At 39.7% G+C, this 16,973-nt stretch overlaps 1 protein-coding gene across 2 annotated transcripts; it reads left to right on the top strand.

The window, feature by feature from the left end:
• The first annotated feature begins 704 nt into the window (after positions 1-704).
• On the top strand, positions 705-14,652 carry LOC139719945 (uncharacterized). Of its 2 annotated transcripts, none has more exons than XM_071631327.1 (5): positions 705-902; positions 1,072-1,143; positions 9,560-9,731; positions 10,581-10,749; positions 13,976-14,652. In XM_071631327.1, exons 3-5 carry the CDS (start codon positions 9,582-9,584, stop codon positions 14,200-14,202), a joined length of 546 nt encoding a protein of 181 aa, XP_071487428.1. In that variant the 5' UTR covers positions 705-902; positions 1,072-1,143; positions 9,560-9,581; the 3' UTR covers positions 14,203-14,652. The 2 variants fall into 2 exon arrangements, with proteins under 2 accessions (XP_071487428.1, XP_071487436.1); XM_071631335.1 differs by having other exon boundaries at positions 13,979-14,652.
• Positions 14,653-16,973: the final 2,321 nt, after the last annotated feature.

A 16,973-nucleotide genomic window follows, 5' to 3' on the forward strand; every position in this document is an offset into this window, starting at 1 on the left:
CACTCGCATGCCGAGATGCCGAGTCATGAAAATCTCACTCATAAAATTTTTTTGAACTTGGCATCCCTGCAACTTTGATTGACAGAAATCCTTGCATATAGGAGCTAATTGTCAACAGATTTTTCTGCTGTGTAAACATATTGACAAAAACCTTTAAATGGTGTCATATCTGCTTTTTAAAAAATTTATTACTTTTGTTTTCCACTTTCATTGTTAGTATATATATATAGCTGCAGCAGTTGCAGAAGCATAGAGGCCTACTTAGAGTACTATTTGTAGTTCACGTAATACAATTTGTACCATTAAGCCGGAAAAGATGCCCGTTTACTGTATTAGGATGAAACACTCTACTAGTACATATCCAAGCCTAGAATCGTAAAAGACCAACCTTTAATGGAGTAAATCGAATTTTAATCTGCATTATCAGATACAGAAACGAGACAAACGATAAGAAATTGAAAACCAACTAATCTCTATCGAGCCAATTCAGTGAGCCCCTGGATTTCAGCTGGACAAGTCAAAACTTGTCTGTCACCGGCGGGAAGCACAAAGCTGCATGAGGAACAACTCGCGCCGTGTTTACGCTTTGTTCGGAGCACGTGTGAAGAATATACTCGGGACTTCCCCAAGCGCTAGCGAAGGTCACATGATCGAGTACAACCAATGAATCGGCGTCGGTTGGTGCGTGGCTGGTCGATAGCGCGCAGAGCTAGGTTACTGCACTCTTTTGAGATGCTTTTTTTTTTTAGTTCCGCCTTTGTTTTGTAGGCACACGCTATTACATCAATCTGGAACATACACCACACCAACGGATCTTGCTTGTTTACAGTGTTTTTCGATGCGATTTGCGACAGGAAGCTACGGACCTACTCTCCCAACAGCAGTGCCACTCAACTGCACTGGTAATTTGTACACTCAACTGTTTATACACCTGTACTACCTGCTGCTGTACATCGTAGGACCTACCTGCCTGCTTAGTGCCAGTGCTGGGGCTAGTGGGGGCTAGCTAAAATAGCTCTAACGTTTACGGTGGGCGGGCTCAATCCGGGCGCTCCTTCATATTTCACGCAGTTTATTGCTTGCGGGCCGGTCGTAGCGCAGTTGGCTCTACGGTCACGACGGTAGCTCCGGTAGCCAGGCCAGGTAAGTTTAAATACGTATTTTTTTTTTTATTTTTTTTTTTTAACCTGAATGATTATTACCTGAATTAAATTACAGTGTGATGACGCCCTGTATCTCAGTAAGTAAATTTACAGTAAGTAATTCAAAGAATTAAATCCTGAGCTCACACAGTAAAAACTAAGTTAGAGCACAGCAGTATCCACACACATCGAGCGATATCGCAACAACCCTCCCTGACTGACCCTGCTCGCTAGCTGTACAAAGGAACGCCCCGGCCCAGGGTTTAAGCCCGACCATGTATAGACCAGATGCTGTGCAGATGTCCCATCCTCTTCGGGCAACTGAAAATTCACAAGCCATCAGCCCCTCTTCACCCCATCATTTCCGCAGGAGGTTCCCCTCACTACAAATCAGCCAATCACTTGTCAGATATCCTACAACCACTTGTTGGCAACACAGAACACCACATTCACAATTCCAAATATTTCACTGTGATTCTCTCTAGCTCTAGCACCACCGTCATCATGGTCATAGCCTACCATAGTACAGACACCCTCATCAGCTTTGATGTAGAATCACTTTTCACCAGTGTTCCTGTCAACGAAGCATATGTGACGTCATCAAACATCTCACTGATGACATCTCTCTGTCTTCCAGAACACAACTCACTCCACAACAGTATACATGACCACCTCCTCACATGTCTCAAATCTATCTCAATCCGATGGAGAGGAGCACACTTCAAATCATAACAAGGCGCCGCCATGGGATACCCCCTCTCGCCCATCATTGCCAACATTTGTATAGAACACTTCGAAACTCACGCACTAGCCACAACATACAATGTGAGCCCTGGATGCTCCTTCACACGATTGTACCCTGGGAGCCCAATATGCGAAGCGTTTGAGCTGGTTGCAGTTAGCCACAGCACAACACAAATTAAACCTTTTCTCTAGCTCCAGTATGTTGACAATATCTATAGCATCTGGCCATACAACTTACTAGACCAACTTGACGACTTCCTCACGCATTTCAACGAACAACATTCTAACATCTCATTCACAGTGGAAATGGAAAACAATCATTCTATACCCTTCCTCGACGTACTTGTCACCAAAACCAACTCCAGCAATTTCTCACCAAGTCTACCGCAAACCTACTCACACTAACAGATACATGTATCTTCACTACCACTCATCCCATCATCCAGCAGTCTGCCAGTCAGTACCCAAGGCTGTCGTCCAATATGATCATCAAATCAGTGACAAAACCACCTCCAACAAGATCTCAAGCACATCACAAACACACTTACTGCTATAAACCAATACCCAAAGCACAAAAGCAACACACAAGCACCCTGTCAACCTGACCATGCAGTCATGGAACAGCCTATCACAACTGTAACTCTTCCCTACCTCGGCACTACCTCGCAAAAACTACAACACATCTTAAAATCCGCCATCCAGGTCTGACACACATCTATCTTCTAACAAACTTCACAACACATTTGATACACTCACGCAAAGACACACACCCCAAACACAAACAACCTCGTGTCTACCGCATCCCATGAGAATGAGGGAATGTATACATCGGAGAAACGGGAGGATGGTCAACATTCGGAAAACATTTCATCTACTGGGAAAACAGCAAACTCGTCACATCCATCAAGAACTGGCACACACAACGCATCAGAGAAGCCATAGTAATTCACACACACAACACTGTTGAGCAAGACACCAGACTTCACATCAACAACATCTGGGTCATTCCATGGGGTTGGGTCTTCTCTAGATTTTCATGTTGTGTAGGGAATAAAAGTCATATTCTGAAAAATTTATCAAATAATTGTCCGTGGTTTGCAGTTATTCTTGGAGAGAAATGTGTGAAGAATAATTTGATGAAAAAAAAAAACAAGCCTGTGTACAAATGTATTTTGTCTATGACTGTTTCACTAATGATGTCCCATGGTTTTTTTGGGTTTATGTTGTGACATAAATATATGCCATTTTCATGGCAATGTAAAACAGGAATATACAACCTTTCAGCATTATGCCTATCATAATTAAGAGAGGCAAGGTGACTTCTACAAAGACTATAAGGCACATAAACATTTGTAACAAAATAAGAACACCAGAGCATCTTCAAGCAACCTCATACCTATGTTACAAACGATGTCCATGGTAATTTTTGTTGTAACATAGGTATAGCATGGTTTTACATACACTTCCAATCATAATATGATTAGAAACTTTATTACTATAATGAGATTTATATTTCAGGAGTATTCTTACCCAAAAATGAGCATCAAAATCCTCCAAATAAACGAGAAAATACGGAACATATCACTGTACTTCAGTGCGATGTCCGGCCTCTTCGTGTAACGTAGGTACGGAAAGATGCGTCTCGCGATAAAAAGAAGGGCTACTAACTTCAGCAATCGTATTCATGTCACTGGCAGTCCTCCCCCAATGGCAGAAAAACTACTCACAGCCAATATACACCTACCTGGACAGCGCAAGATCTGTTTTTCTGCCGTTGTCCATGTAACGTAGGTACAGGAGTTTTAATGTTTCTGATGTCAATTGGTAAGCTTTTATGCTATTTTATGAAAATAATAACATTTGTCATATTCTGTAACTCTATTAGAGTAAAAAAACGACATCTAAACCTCTGAACTGGCCAAAAATACTGTGGACGATGATACTGTAGTCCCACATACTGAGATATTTGTTACAGGTTCATGTTCATAATTTTGATTGCCAAATTTTCCGTCCATGCCGGTCTCTGGAAAAGGAGCATATATTCCTCTCTTAGAAAACCATACAAAAGTATATCAGTGTATCTTCACTGCAATATAAAATTATTTTACCTCCCGATTATTGTGAATTTTTGGACCATTTTGTCATTAGGTATCTACCAAGGTAGACGTGCTAGAGTTAGTATTAATCACTATATACTAGTTGGAAAACGTAGATGTCCAGACTGCATCTGAACTAGAGAAATAGAGTTTGCCTTATTTTGCTGGTGATATTGAGGGAACTAGGAACTGTGAAATTCTTTCTCTTTAACAGATTTACTTTGAAAATGTCAATGTTTTCCTTCCAAGATTTCACTGACCTGTTAGATGCTCTGATGAAGTTGTTAACATTTCACAAGGATTCACCATTTCCATTCCATGTTCACCCACTGTGAAGTCTCAAAGCTAAAATGCCAGTGTCCTATTCAGTTTGAGTGGGTAGTGAGTAGGAAAGGCTTCAATAAAATTATGAACCCTAATCAAAATTGGACTATTATTGCTCTACACTATCATTCAAAAAGAGGGCGACAATTTCGATGGGGGATGAATATAAAATAGGGCCTAGTATTATTTTGGGAGTCTATTAAGGACCATAACCGTAACTGTAACCCTGACCCTAGCCCTAACCTTAGCTAGGACACTGGGGGCAGCGACCTGCCCTTCCTACAGTGTAGCTTGCATCTGAAAACAAGTTTTTAGCATAGAGTATGAAAATGATATTTTCCTATGTTTTACATGCTGTATTATTATTATTAATATTTACATCATTTTAAGCATAACCCATTTTTTTTTCAATTTTGGTGGGAGGTACACATGGAACTCTAGCTAATGGGTATGCCAAGAGGTAGAAATGTAAGCAAAATTGTTAAAATTATTTAATTCCATTCATAAACACACAGATACATCAACAGGAATATATAGTCAACCCCGACAAAAATGTTCTTTTAATTTTTTTATTCTATTTCTCTTTACACCTTTTGTTCAGTTTGTTGATGAATCTGCCATGGCTCCTCCTCTACCACCGCTACGTGTTAAACTACATGAAAGAGTGAAAAGGACACATCCACAGCACTCCACAAACAGAGAGGAAGCCGACAAAGCGACACCCAAGAAGAGCGAATGTAACAAACTAGACAAGAAGAAAACTGCACAGAGGGAAAATGGACAGAAGAAAAACAAAAATCGGGGGCTAAATGGACATTGGACAAAAGAGCAGAAATTAATTTCAAACAAAGAACATGGAGAAGACAAGAAGACTTGTCTGATTTCTCTTTATTAGTTTTCTTAGTTAGTTGACAACTAGTTGATGATGTTGTTAGTGTATAGGTCAAATTGTGTAAAGCTTCACTTTCTTCTTCTTCTTCTGATTAAGTCTGCCTTCTTTCATACCAGAGTTACAAAGAATTGAAGTCTGTGTAACATAGGTATTGTTCCACATGTGTGCAGTAGATATAATTCCAAAGAACTGTTACAATAGTGTTATTTGTGGGAACATACATAAAGTCTATATGTGTAGGTTTTAACATCTCACACCACAATAAAGGAAATCAGTTGATATGTCGTAGTGTACCTATGTTACAAAGACATACTGTCCGTGTAACATAGGTAGTACACCGTGGGCGAGGTTGTTGTCTGAAAACCCCTGATTATAACAATAAAATCATGTTTTTACTTGAATACCCATACAAATCACTTGCTTCAATTGTGGTGCTTTTAAGAATATTGTCATTGTGTCACTCTTGATGAAAAAGTTAAACCTTTGATTGAAATTGTTAATGGTTTGTAGAAAAAAACATGTTAATAAAAGTGGCTTGCAGTTGACATCAGAACATACAATCTTACTAATAATGATCTCATGCGCCTGTTAAATAACATGTTGATGTGCTATGGACGAAAAAAACGTGGATGTGTTCATTGTTATCATTTCAGAACACAAAATTATGAAGGATGTCAACAAATGAAGTCCGTGTAACATAGGTATTTTGCCATACCTGTTTACCCATGCTGACTGAAAGTGTGCGAAGTAATAAACAGATTTCTAGTGGAATATGTTGAAGAATGGGAGTAAAAAATCAGGGGGAAAAAGGAAATTTCAATTCACCCAACTTGAATTTTCAACTTGTATGTCACAATTTCAGTCCCAACCCCATGGAATTACCCATCTGGCTTCTTCTCATCATTAAACCATCTGACAACAACAACACACTCCCTCCACAGAACATTCCTCCCCCAGTAGCAGCTTCTCACATCCCTACTTCCATTTCCCCACAACGGCAATGTGCACAATCAATCATGCTGACCACTCGCTGGTACACCCATCGCCAGTTCCAGAAGACGCCCTCAGCGACACAAGTCGTCCAAACCACCCCATCCAATCCCACTTCTACTCTCCAGGTCTGCAACCTACCAACATCCAAATTAGTCCTCCCGGATGTCTGTACTCCGCAATCACTACAACAAAAAAGAACACCTGGATCTCAACGACTGCAATGCAACACATCACATGCCAACAGTCGACACTCATCAGCCCGCTTCTGCCAACAATCACCACCTAGATCCACATCCTCCATATGATAACATAAATGGTATTCCGGGGTACCAAATAAAAATCAGCCATTTTGTTTAATTATTTTTTTTTTTAAAGGTTGTACCCTGGGATGCCAAAAAGTGGAGATTGGGCCTATTTTGGTGCTGGAGCTAGCGCATGCTAGCCACTGCACTGCACTGCTCTGCACTCCACTTAAGCACACGCTATTGCTACTGTAGCTAGCACAGCATACCATGCATGCATAGTATACATATAAGTGGCATGGAAATGACTAGATGTACACGCACACACAGTGCATGCATTATTCTGCGGCTGTCCTCGAGTGGACTTGAGGTGGCGCTACACAACGTGGTACCCCGGGTACTATGGTACCACGGGGTAACGCAGCAGCATACATGTATAGCTTGCCTCCTCCCAGGTTATGCCACACTTCTGACGAAGGACAGTCAATCTGCCCGTAATGTCAACTTTTCTAAATGTCATAGCTATTCTTATTACTGGTACTTGCTCATTTATTTTCACAATCCACTTTCTTCTCTCTCTTTCACTATAGTCTGTTCTCCTCCACTTGTCTTTTCTTTCTTCTTTATTTCTTGCATCCTTACAACCCAACAGTCCTTTTCAGGTCCACCTGACTATTTTACAGTTCCTCCACATAGGTTAATACCTCATTCTTCTTCTCTTTCAGGACTTCACACTTAACTTCGATTCTCTCCCTTTTCCTTTCTCCGACAGAAACATTTTCGGGACATAACTTTAACTGTTTATCTTTGAGTTCTCTTCCACAGCATTCCAGTTCTAGGATCCACTCAACCATCTGCCCTTCACTCACTTAGCTTTCATTTCTCTCTCCGCCCCCCTTTCTTTTACCGATAGTCTTTTCCCCAGTCAATTTACCTATTTCCTTCTTGATTTATTTCTCTTTTCGTCATTGTGATTTTGCTTCATAGTCCATATCAGTTTCAGATATTGTTTCTCCTGATTGGTTTTATGAATCTTTACTTCTCTCTCTCCTGTCTGCATGATTTTCAAACCTTCAGCCTCTCCCTCTCCCCCTCTCTTCTACTTCATCTTTCTCCCAGCGATGTCTGCACCTTTTACTTGATTTTCACAATGCAGCGGACTCCTGTTATAACAAAGTCCTCGGGACCGGCAGTTTTCTTTCGTTGTATCAAAATTTCGTTATAACCGAACAAATAAACAATAAAAAACATAGAGTGGATAAGGTTGCAGTCTGAATTTTTACTTTGTTGTCACTGGAATTTCATTATAACTGTGTTCGTTATAGCTTTAAACTATGTTTGTTATAATAATAATAATAATAAACTGTGCTTGTATAGCGCATATCACATTCAGGGAGAAGTCTCTATGCACTTTAAGAATGAAACAATACAAGAAAAGGAAGTAAGGTGAAAATGGGACAGGTAAGTAAACAATAGAAAATTAAGATTAAGCTGACACTGAGAAACACTGATGGCCATGAGCCTTATCATTGCAGAAATAAATATGTTTTCAACATTCTTCTAAATGAATCAATTGTTTCAGCATCTTTGATTTTATCAGGTAGACTATTCCATAATTCTGCTGACGCTACAGCAAATGTTCGTGCTCCATAAAATTTGGTGACAGTCTGGGGACAAACTAAGAGAGACTTGGATTTTGAGCGAAGATTTCTAGTCGGATGATACCTTTGGATGAGGTCTTGGAGATATGTGGGACCCAGACCCTGTAAGCATAGGAAAGTCAGCGACAGTATTTTGTATTGCACACGGACCTTTATTGGCAGCCAGTGCAATTCATGTAAAATAGGAGTGATGTGGTCATGCTTTTGAGCATGTGTCACCAATCTCGCAGCAGAGTTTTGTATCCTCTGAAGCTTGTTTATTTGCATGTCAGGAAGACCATACAGAATACTATTACAAAAATCAATACGTGACATCACATGAGCGTGAACAAGTCTCTCTACTGATTTCCGGTTTATGTACTGTCGTATTGTCCCAATTTTATGGAGTGCGAAGGATGCAGCTTTACAAGTATCATTTATGTAAGAATTCAGCGTAAGATGTTTGTCGAGTCTGACACCTAGATTTCTAGCAGAGTCGGCAATTGTATTAACAACTCCTTCATCCAGTGTAACAGATTCAAGTTGATTACGTTGTCTAAATCTACTGGTAAAATGAAGAACCTCAGTTTTATCTGCATTAAGTTTGAGACAATTGTGAATAGACCAATGCCTGATATCTGAAATGCAAGCCTGTAGCTTCTGAATGGCATCATTTTGCCTACCACCTTCAATAAATACATAAACTTGAGTATCGTCAGCATACATCATACAGTTCAAATTGTGATGTGAAATGATGTCCTGTAATGGAGCAGAGTACAATGTAAATGCTAAAGGGCCAATTACCGACCCTTGTGGGACACCATGGGTAGATGAATAAACCTGGGAATTTGAGTCCCCAATAACTACACAATGACTTCTGCCTTCAAGGTAAGATGTGATTAGCTTCAGTGCATTTCCAGTAAATCCATATCTTTCTTCTAGGCGCGATACTAACATTTGTTGGCTAATGGTATCAAATGCACCTGTGTAGTCAAGAAGGAGTAAGATTGCCTCATGTCCCCTATCAAGAGCTAACAAAATATCATTTACAACTCTAACAATAGCAGTTATAATGGGAGTGCAGTGTATTCTCCCTTATGACTCTCTCTGTCCCCTTTTCTCCCAGTTCCACCAGTACAACTTCAAATTCCAGCTCTTTGCTGCCCCTCACTTGTCACTATTTGCCTTCCTTACATTCTCCCCTTCCCTCCTCAATTCTCTTCATTCTAGGCTCTTCTCTTGTCAAGCCACAATCCCTACAAGGACTATACATACACATGGATGGTGCTACTGCAAACCTTTCTCCCTAAAACCAGTTTGAGTGAGATATAAATAATTACGTGGTACTTTCTCTGCTGTCAAGGCAGTACTAGGGCTCCCATAGTGTTTTTAAGGTTGCTTTGTACGGAAAGGCCCAGAACAGGGCAAGGTCTAAAGATCTACATTAAACTCTGTCAAATTGTATGCTTTTTCTTTCCTTGTGCAGCCTTTGGTTCTACAGCTAAACCATGGATGTCGCTGATCGTCTCCGATTACAGAAGAATTGGACTTATCTGTTGGATTCCTTGAACTGTGAGGATGTTGTGCCCTACCTTATCCAGGACCTTGTCTTTGATATTGACACTGTAGAAGAAATTGAAGCAGCAGACACTCGCAAGGTAGCACATTTTCATTCAATGTCATGGTGGTTTGTTGTTGTTGTTGTTGTTTTGTTTTGTTTTTTTAATTTGGGGTTTTGTTTGTTTGTTGTTGTTGTTCTTGTTGTTTTCAAAATTCAATAGCCACGTCTCCACTTCACAAAGTCATTAAATAAAATGTCTTTTCAACATGGATAGCTTTGTATCATTATAAGAGCAGTAACCCGTTCATGACCTAAATGCCACGACATGGCACACTGTGCATTAAAAGTTGACTATGGTACTGACAAAACTAATGCTGTCAGTTAGAATGTCTCTTAGAACGACTACTGGTGCCTTATAATTTATTGTTTTTATTCTTCTACTCCTTCATCCATATCATTTGTGCTTAGAGTGCCAGTATGCCCTTTCTGGTAATTAATTGATCAGAGGTTGTAGAATGCATCAACATTGACAATAAGATATAAGTGTACACAAGTAATCTTGAAATATTTGTTTTCCTTCTTTTTAATACACTTTCGCTGTTTGAAAATGTAACCATCAGATTGAGTCACTGTCTTCATTTTCCGGTAAATGTACTATATGAATGTCTTACCATGCAAAACTCATGGTAAGTTGTACAAGTATCTAAGAAATGCAATTCGTATCACTGGCTCTTGTTTATTCACAAGACAGGACATGTAGAGTTTTAACCCGTTGAAGATGAGTCCCAAGTGTACCACTCGGGCAGGTGTCCATGGGAAATGTGTGCTGTAGCACTATCAGCCCATCCTCAACGGGTTAAGTCTGTATTACACTCCCTTTTCTAATGCATCTCTGTTGATTGTTATTCAGGCAATCCTTTTTCCCTTCTCTAATGTCACCATGCAGGCAAAAGCAAGGAGACTGCTGACCAAACTGATGCAGCGAGGACCAACTGCTTATGATGCGTTCCGGAAGGCGTTGCGAGAAAATGAGGTCTACGAACACCTTTTAGATAGACTAGACGCTACAAATGTAGATCTCAGTACTATATCTTCACAGACCGACAACAACTGTGGTAAGCAGCTGATGTCAACTTTCTTTTGCATGTGAAATGTTTGCAAGGTAATTGTATCCCCTGAACAGAGTTTGGAGGATACTATGGATTTGGCCTCATTGCGCCACTGCCCCCGCCACTACCACATCTGCCGCAGAGATTTCTTGTGAGCACTCTACTGGCTGCAGTTCTTCTTGGGTCATCTTCAAATTTGACATAAAGGTGCATTATGGTACAACAAAGACACCCATTGCTTTAGGTTTTGGTGCCCTTCCTTGTTCTTTTTTTTTTTACACATAAAACTAAAAGTAAATTTTTCAGGATCTGCTTTTGTGCGCTATACTTGCCGTATTTCATGACTGACTTTTTTTTCAACTTTGGTATATAGATATATCATAGTCAAGTCTAAACACCTATACCTACTGGTAATGCTGCCCCTCTGTTTCACCAGCTGTTACATGGTCAAAGGTCATGGTCGCCCAGATGAGGTCCAAATTTGCAAATAATGCTTATTCATGCAATAACTTGATTGTTTCTCAATGTATTTTATTTAGACTTGCGAAGGAGGTGTATGAGTATTCTACATGCAGGACACAACAATGTGTGGCAACAGCGCCCTCAATGTTCTCACTTGGATGCCATGTCACATTTGTATCATACGTGTATGTGACCCTGCATCACAAAACGAACAAAAGTCGTCAGATATGGATTTTTAGTTGAGGGCAGATTCTTACAGAGCAGACTCTAAGTTTTAAAATGATTATAACTCAATTCAAATCTAAATATTGGAAAGAAAGGACACACTCTAGAAAAGTGGGAACTGAGAAAAGAGGCTCTGAAGTACAGGATCTATTCAGGCGCTTAATCCTTACCACCTGAGCAACAACAATGAAGGGATTATCAGATTAAGCTGAAATTGAGGATCTTCTATCAACACATTATGTTCATGATTAATGCCAACTTTCAAAGCAGTAGCTTTATCCTTTCACAAGTTGTTAGACTTGAAAGTAAAGGATTTTAAGAAATGAAAAGGGGCCTCTAAGACATACCTGATCATTCTACTCTCCCCCAAAAAAGGTCATAGAAAAACTGCTGAAAACACACTTTCCCATTCATGTTATGATCCCAAACCTAAGAATAATGTAGAAGGATACTGTAAAAGTAGAAATTTTCGCGCATTTTGCGCAACCAGAAACTACCGCGAAAATAAAAGCACACAAATATTTTTGCTAGCCATGTTCCTGTGCCTTGATGTCTTGATTTCGGTGGAATTAAAAACACGCAAAACTCTTCTTACCTGGCCAAGTGTGAAAAATTAGTCGCGCGAAAATATCCACTTTTATAGTAGCTCTTTCAGAAAATATGAAAAACTCAGGATTGACTTGGTTGACCTAATTCACCTTTTTTGAGTCCTCACACAAAATCAAGGGATGCGACTTATGTTCATTTTGTGATGCACGGTCACATATGCTCTATGAGCCACATTTCTTGTGGGACTTTATTCACACTTGCTATGGAGGTTTATTGGGTGTATTGAAAGCGCCTTCATAGTTTGGACTTTGATATGATGCCATGTCATATTTCTTGTATGTGCTATACCGGCAATACAGTGTATTTCTTGACCATTTATTCGTCTTTCGCATTTGGCATGTAAATGTATCATAGTCAAATCCAGACACCTATAGTATACTCAGTACCTACAAATTGTATTAGTAATACTGTATACGCTATATATTTCGCGGGGGTTTTATTTTCGCGAATTTCGCGAGTCGGGAGCTATTCGCGAAATTAACAACACGCGAAAATATTACCTTCCAAAATTAATCCCTTGCCTTGATGATACGAACATTTCAGTGCTAAAATAGATCTACCATGTCACGGCTTACCGATCACAGACCATACTGGCTAAGCTTGTTTACGCACGTCCACGTCTACTTACAAATACTGTAGAGAGCCAATCCATTATCGCAAGGGGACCACTCGTCAGAAATTTAGCACGATGGACTTAACCACTTCAAAAATGTTGAATTCTAACTCACTAGTTCGCAGAGTTTGGCAAGTCTTTTTCATGCAGTGTATAACTAGTATCATTCTTATATGCTAGTAAGTTGAAAATTCACACTTTCTTTGCCACTTCATATTTTCTCTGGTCCCCCAATCACGAATTTAACCACTCGCGAAAATGTGTGACATCGGCAATTCGCGAAAATTTATGTACGCGAAAATTATAGCATATACAGTATTGCCCCACTGTTCAACCTTTCACAGGGTTATAGGTCTCCCTGATCAGGTAAAATATGTAGTAATATTTACTGTATTTATGCAATAACTTGATTGTTACTGAAACAGATTTTATTCAGACTTGCTGAGGAAGTGTATTGGCGGTCATTTTACATGTAGGACACAACAGTTTGTGGTGATGGCGCCCTCAGTGTTTCGACTGGGATGCCGTGTCACATTTCCTGTATGTGCTCTATCAGCCACATTTCTTCTCAAATGTACTTCAAACTTGCTATAGAGGTTTATGGGGTGTTATTCTAGGTATCAAAAAATATGACAGCACCCTCATTGTTCTGACTTTTATAGGATGCCATGTCATATTTCATGTGTGTGCTATACCACCCTCATTTCTCATCGGATTTCATTGTATCCTGTGACAGATACCATATTATACAAAATTTTGGCCTATAAACTCTCATCTAAATGGGGAATGGGAGACAGGTCTGGGGATATGTGTGCTCAAATGGGTCCCACAGCTGAGTGCTCTAGATTTGATATCACTGGCATGAAGCACATGTTATGTGACACTGCTCCCTATCTAGAATGAAATTTTCCCATTTTATGGCACTTTATCTCCATCACAGTTGCAAAATTGACCTATTTTCTTTATTGGGAAATAGAATAGATGTTATGGTCTGTATACAGTTGTAGTAATCACCTCACCCTGTAAGTTTTTCCAGCAAAGTACATGTGGAATTGATAAGAATTTATTTTTCCCCTAGAAATGTTGACCCATTGAGGACAGGCTGATTTTGCTTCAACACGCATTTCCCATAGACTCCTGCCCGAGTATACTTGGGACTTGTCCTCAACGTGTTAATATGTATGCTGCTGAAAATATCCCCAAATTATTGCTTTTATTTTACTCCAGATGTCCATTCAGCATTATTCTTTCTCAACCTATGGTGTGTATTTCCCACTGTGTTTTTTTCTCTCTCTCTTTAAAATCTCTCTATATCCATGGCAGCAGACAGGGCAGACATTGGCATCACACCTCTCGATGATGACAGTACCAGCAATCCATCTGCTCTCCGGTCAGAGCCCATCATGACTAGCCATGGACAAGCAGCTTCTTCAGAACCTGCGATGCAACCGCCATCATCTACGCCTCCATCCAGCAGCAACTTCCGCATCGCTGGCAATCACAATTTTGTGATCGTGGGGAGTAGCAACACTCAGGTGTATTACCATTAGCAACCACAGTATACAACATGCAATTACAGCCTTGACTGCCAAGATTTTGAAATATGAACTGAACATCATTCCAGCACAGATGGTAAAGCATTTGCACCACATGATGATGACCCCGGTGTAAGATTGTCATTGTTATAGTTCCCATTCTCGGACATGTTCATGATGACACTCAGTAGGCTGTTGGTTAAGGGACAACAAAGTCCATGACTATGCCGGTTTTTCTCTTATGCCACTTAATAGGGGTTGCTGAATACGAACTGTCATGATTGAAGAATCACCAAATCTCCCTGGTTGTACAGATGGTTCCCTGAAACTTTTTCTTGAAGTTTTTACAAAAGAAAAGCCCAGTTATATCTCTTTGCAATCTCCTGCTTGTGTTTGGAGACAGCCCTGTGAAAGTGCTATTACAGAGACTCCAATTCTCCCGTTTTCGACGGGAGATCTCTCGCCGAAAGCCCATTTTTTGCAAAATCTCCCGTTCTCCCGTTTGAGATTTGTTTTCTCCCGCCCTGGCTCTGTGTCTCCGGGTGGAAAGGATTTCTTACTTATTGTTATCGTATGTTGAAAAAAATAAGCCTTAGATAGCACCAGAGAACATCTAGAACCTTAGGAACATCGCGCTTCGCACACATCAACTTGGAGTCTCCAAAGTTTGCTAGGGGTTTCGGGCGGGAGAATCTCCAGATCAGAAGGTGCTTGGGGTTGGAGTCTCTGCTATTGGTCAATTCCACGGAAAGGTTGCATTTTATGAAAATCAAACTATGGAGTATTGATGATTAATGAAGCTTAATTAGATGATCTGGTATTGTTTACTCAAAGCAGCCTTTCACAACGGATATTTTGATACCGGTACCTCATTTGTGAACATCGGTGAACGTGGAGTGGAGTTATGTCCGAAAAACCTCATTTTTTTCATGAAAATTGCCAATTTTTGCAGAATTTATGTATCATTTCTGATACACTATTATGACCATAATACAACTTGTGTAATTCTCAGATGGCTTATTTTCTGAATGTTCTTTGGTCATAGATTGGTTTTATGATGTTCTAGAACTTGTTCCGGCATCAGTAAATATTATTCTCTCAATCTCAAAATGTGGTAGTTGATAGCGTCCCATAAGTCACGTTTTTGTGTCCCATCAGTCACACTGGTTTTCCCTATCCTGCTACTGTACCAATGAGTAGATATTCATACCACTTGGCTCAGGGTAAGCACCAACCCTTTGCTACATTCATGAAAGAAAATATCTTTCCAGAGACTCTGTGTGTAAGAATATTTCAGAACTTACTTTCCCATGTGAAAAACGGTGGTCCTCAAATGTCCCATAAGTCACGACAGCAATTTTTCGTTGCTGTACGTAATGCAATGATACTTTTCAAACTAAGTATGGTGTTTTCATAAACTGTGATATGATGGATCTAACCATGAACTGAGAAAAATGCATATGATGCAACTATTTTCTCAAAATACTGGTTTGAAATTGCCGAAAATTGTCACTTTGTCCCATAAGTCACAATGGAATTGACCTATTACAATTCATTAGAAGTGCTTATGCATGCAGTGCCTTGTTGGGGGGGGGGGGGGGGGTTGGTGGTGACACCAGGCAGCCCCCCCACCCTTTAGTTTTTTTCTTAAGATAAAAGACAGTTTAAAAAGCATGAAAGGGGGCGTATTCACCCCCCTTTAACCCATTAAGGATGAGTCCCGAGTATGCTCGGGCAGGTGTCTATGGGAAATGGGTGTTGTAGCAAAATCAAACCATCCTCAATGGGTTAATTTTTTATTTTTCTTGCACCAGGAAATTGCTCTCAAACACCCACCTTTATTTTTGCCTGTCAGCTGATTATACCTGGAAGTGACACCAAAAATATTTTTTGCACACATCCACTCCCCTTTTTTTAAAGGAATTCCTGGATCCACCACTGGCATCATCATTAGATGTGGAGATTTGTGTGGCATGTCAAGTTATTCTTTATGCAGCATTTTGTACATATCTTTTCATCCCTTTTTTTTTTACAGCAAAGAAATCTTGATATAACAATGGAAAACTGCTGGTCACAAGAACTTTGCTATAATGGGATTGTTTGGTATCCACTCATGTAATTATGAATAGAGTTGATATTTAGACTAATGTTGCACATAGTTCATGGTTTAGTTGTAGTACTAGCATCAATGTTTCATTTAGGGGATCCATTTCATTTTTGATAGTTTGCTTATCAAGCGCACTCAGATTAGTTATCAGGAGATGCAATAGGAAGACCGGCGTGTTGAATCACTACCGTAGCTTTTTTACAAGTAACGAAGATACAGTGTATCACAATCATTCAGGGTTGTATTTTGCATTGATACAATGATCATTGTATTTGATAATTTATTGAAATATGTGTATCCATCTGTTTGTATTTCAGGGTTTTTCTTTGCAAGCTTTTGTAACCTTATAATTATTGTGGACTTGTGTTCACTTTTGTGAAAAACTCTTCTATGTGCACATTGGCAATCCAAACAACCAATAGTACTCTGGAGTTCATGTGCAATTTTGTCTCATTACAAATAGTATACTAGTACACCGACTTCAGCGGTATCTTGAGGTGCCATTGAGTTTTGAAAAACATGCGTGGTAGTGGAATGGTTTTGAAAATTATTACTCATAAAAACTCTCAGAGTTTATTACCATTTGTTTTATCGTAGGGATCAGAGTAGAGTAAAGGGGAAGAAAGATGTGCTATGCAAGTAGCTGCTGTTATTATTATTATTATTACATTGTACATGT

The sequence above is a fragment of the Diadema antillarum genome, unplaced genomic scaffold (assembly GCF_040938485.1).
Source record: "Diadema antillarum isolate AM-2024a unplaced genomic scaffold, OU_Dant_1.0 scf00000010, whole genome shotgun sequence".
Lineage (NCBI taxonomy): Eukaryota > Metazoa > Echinodermata > Echinoidea > Diadematoida > Diadematidae > Diadema > Diadema antillarum.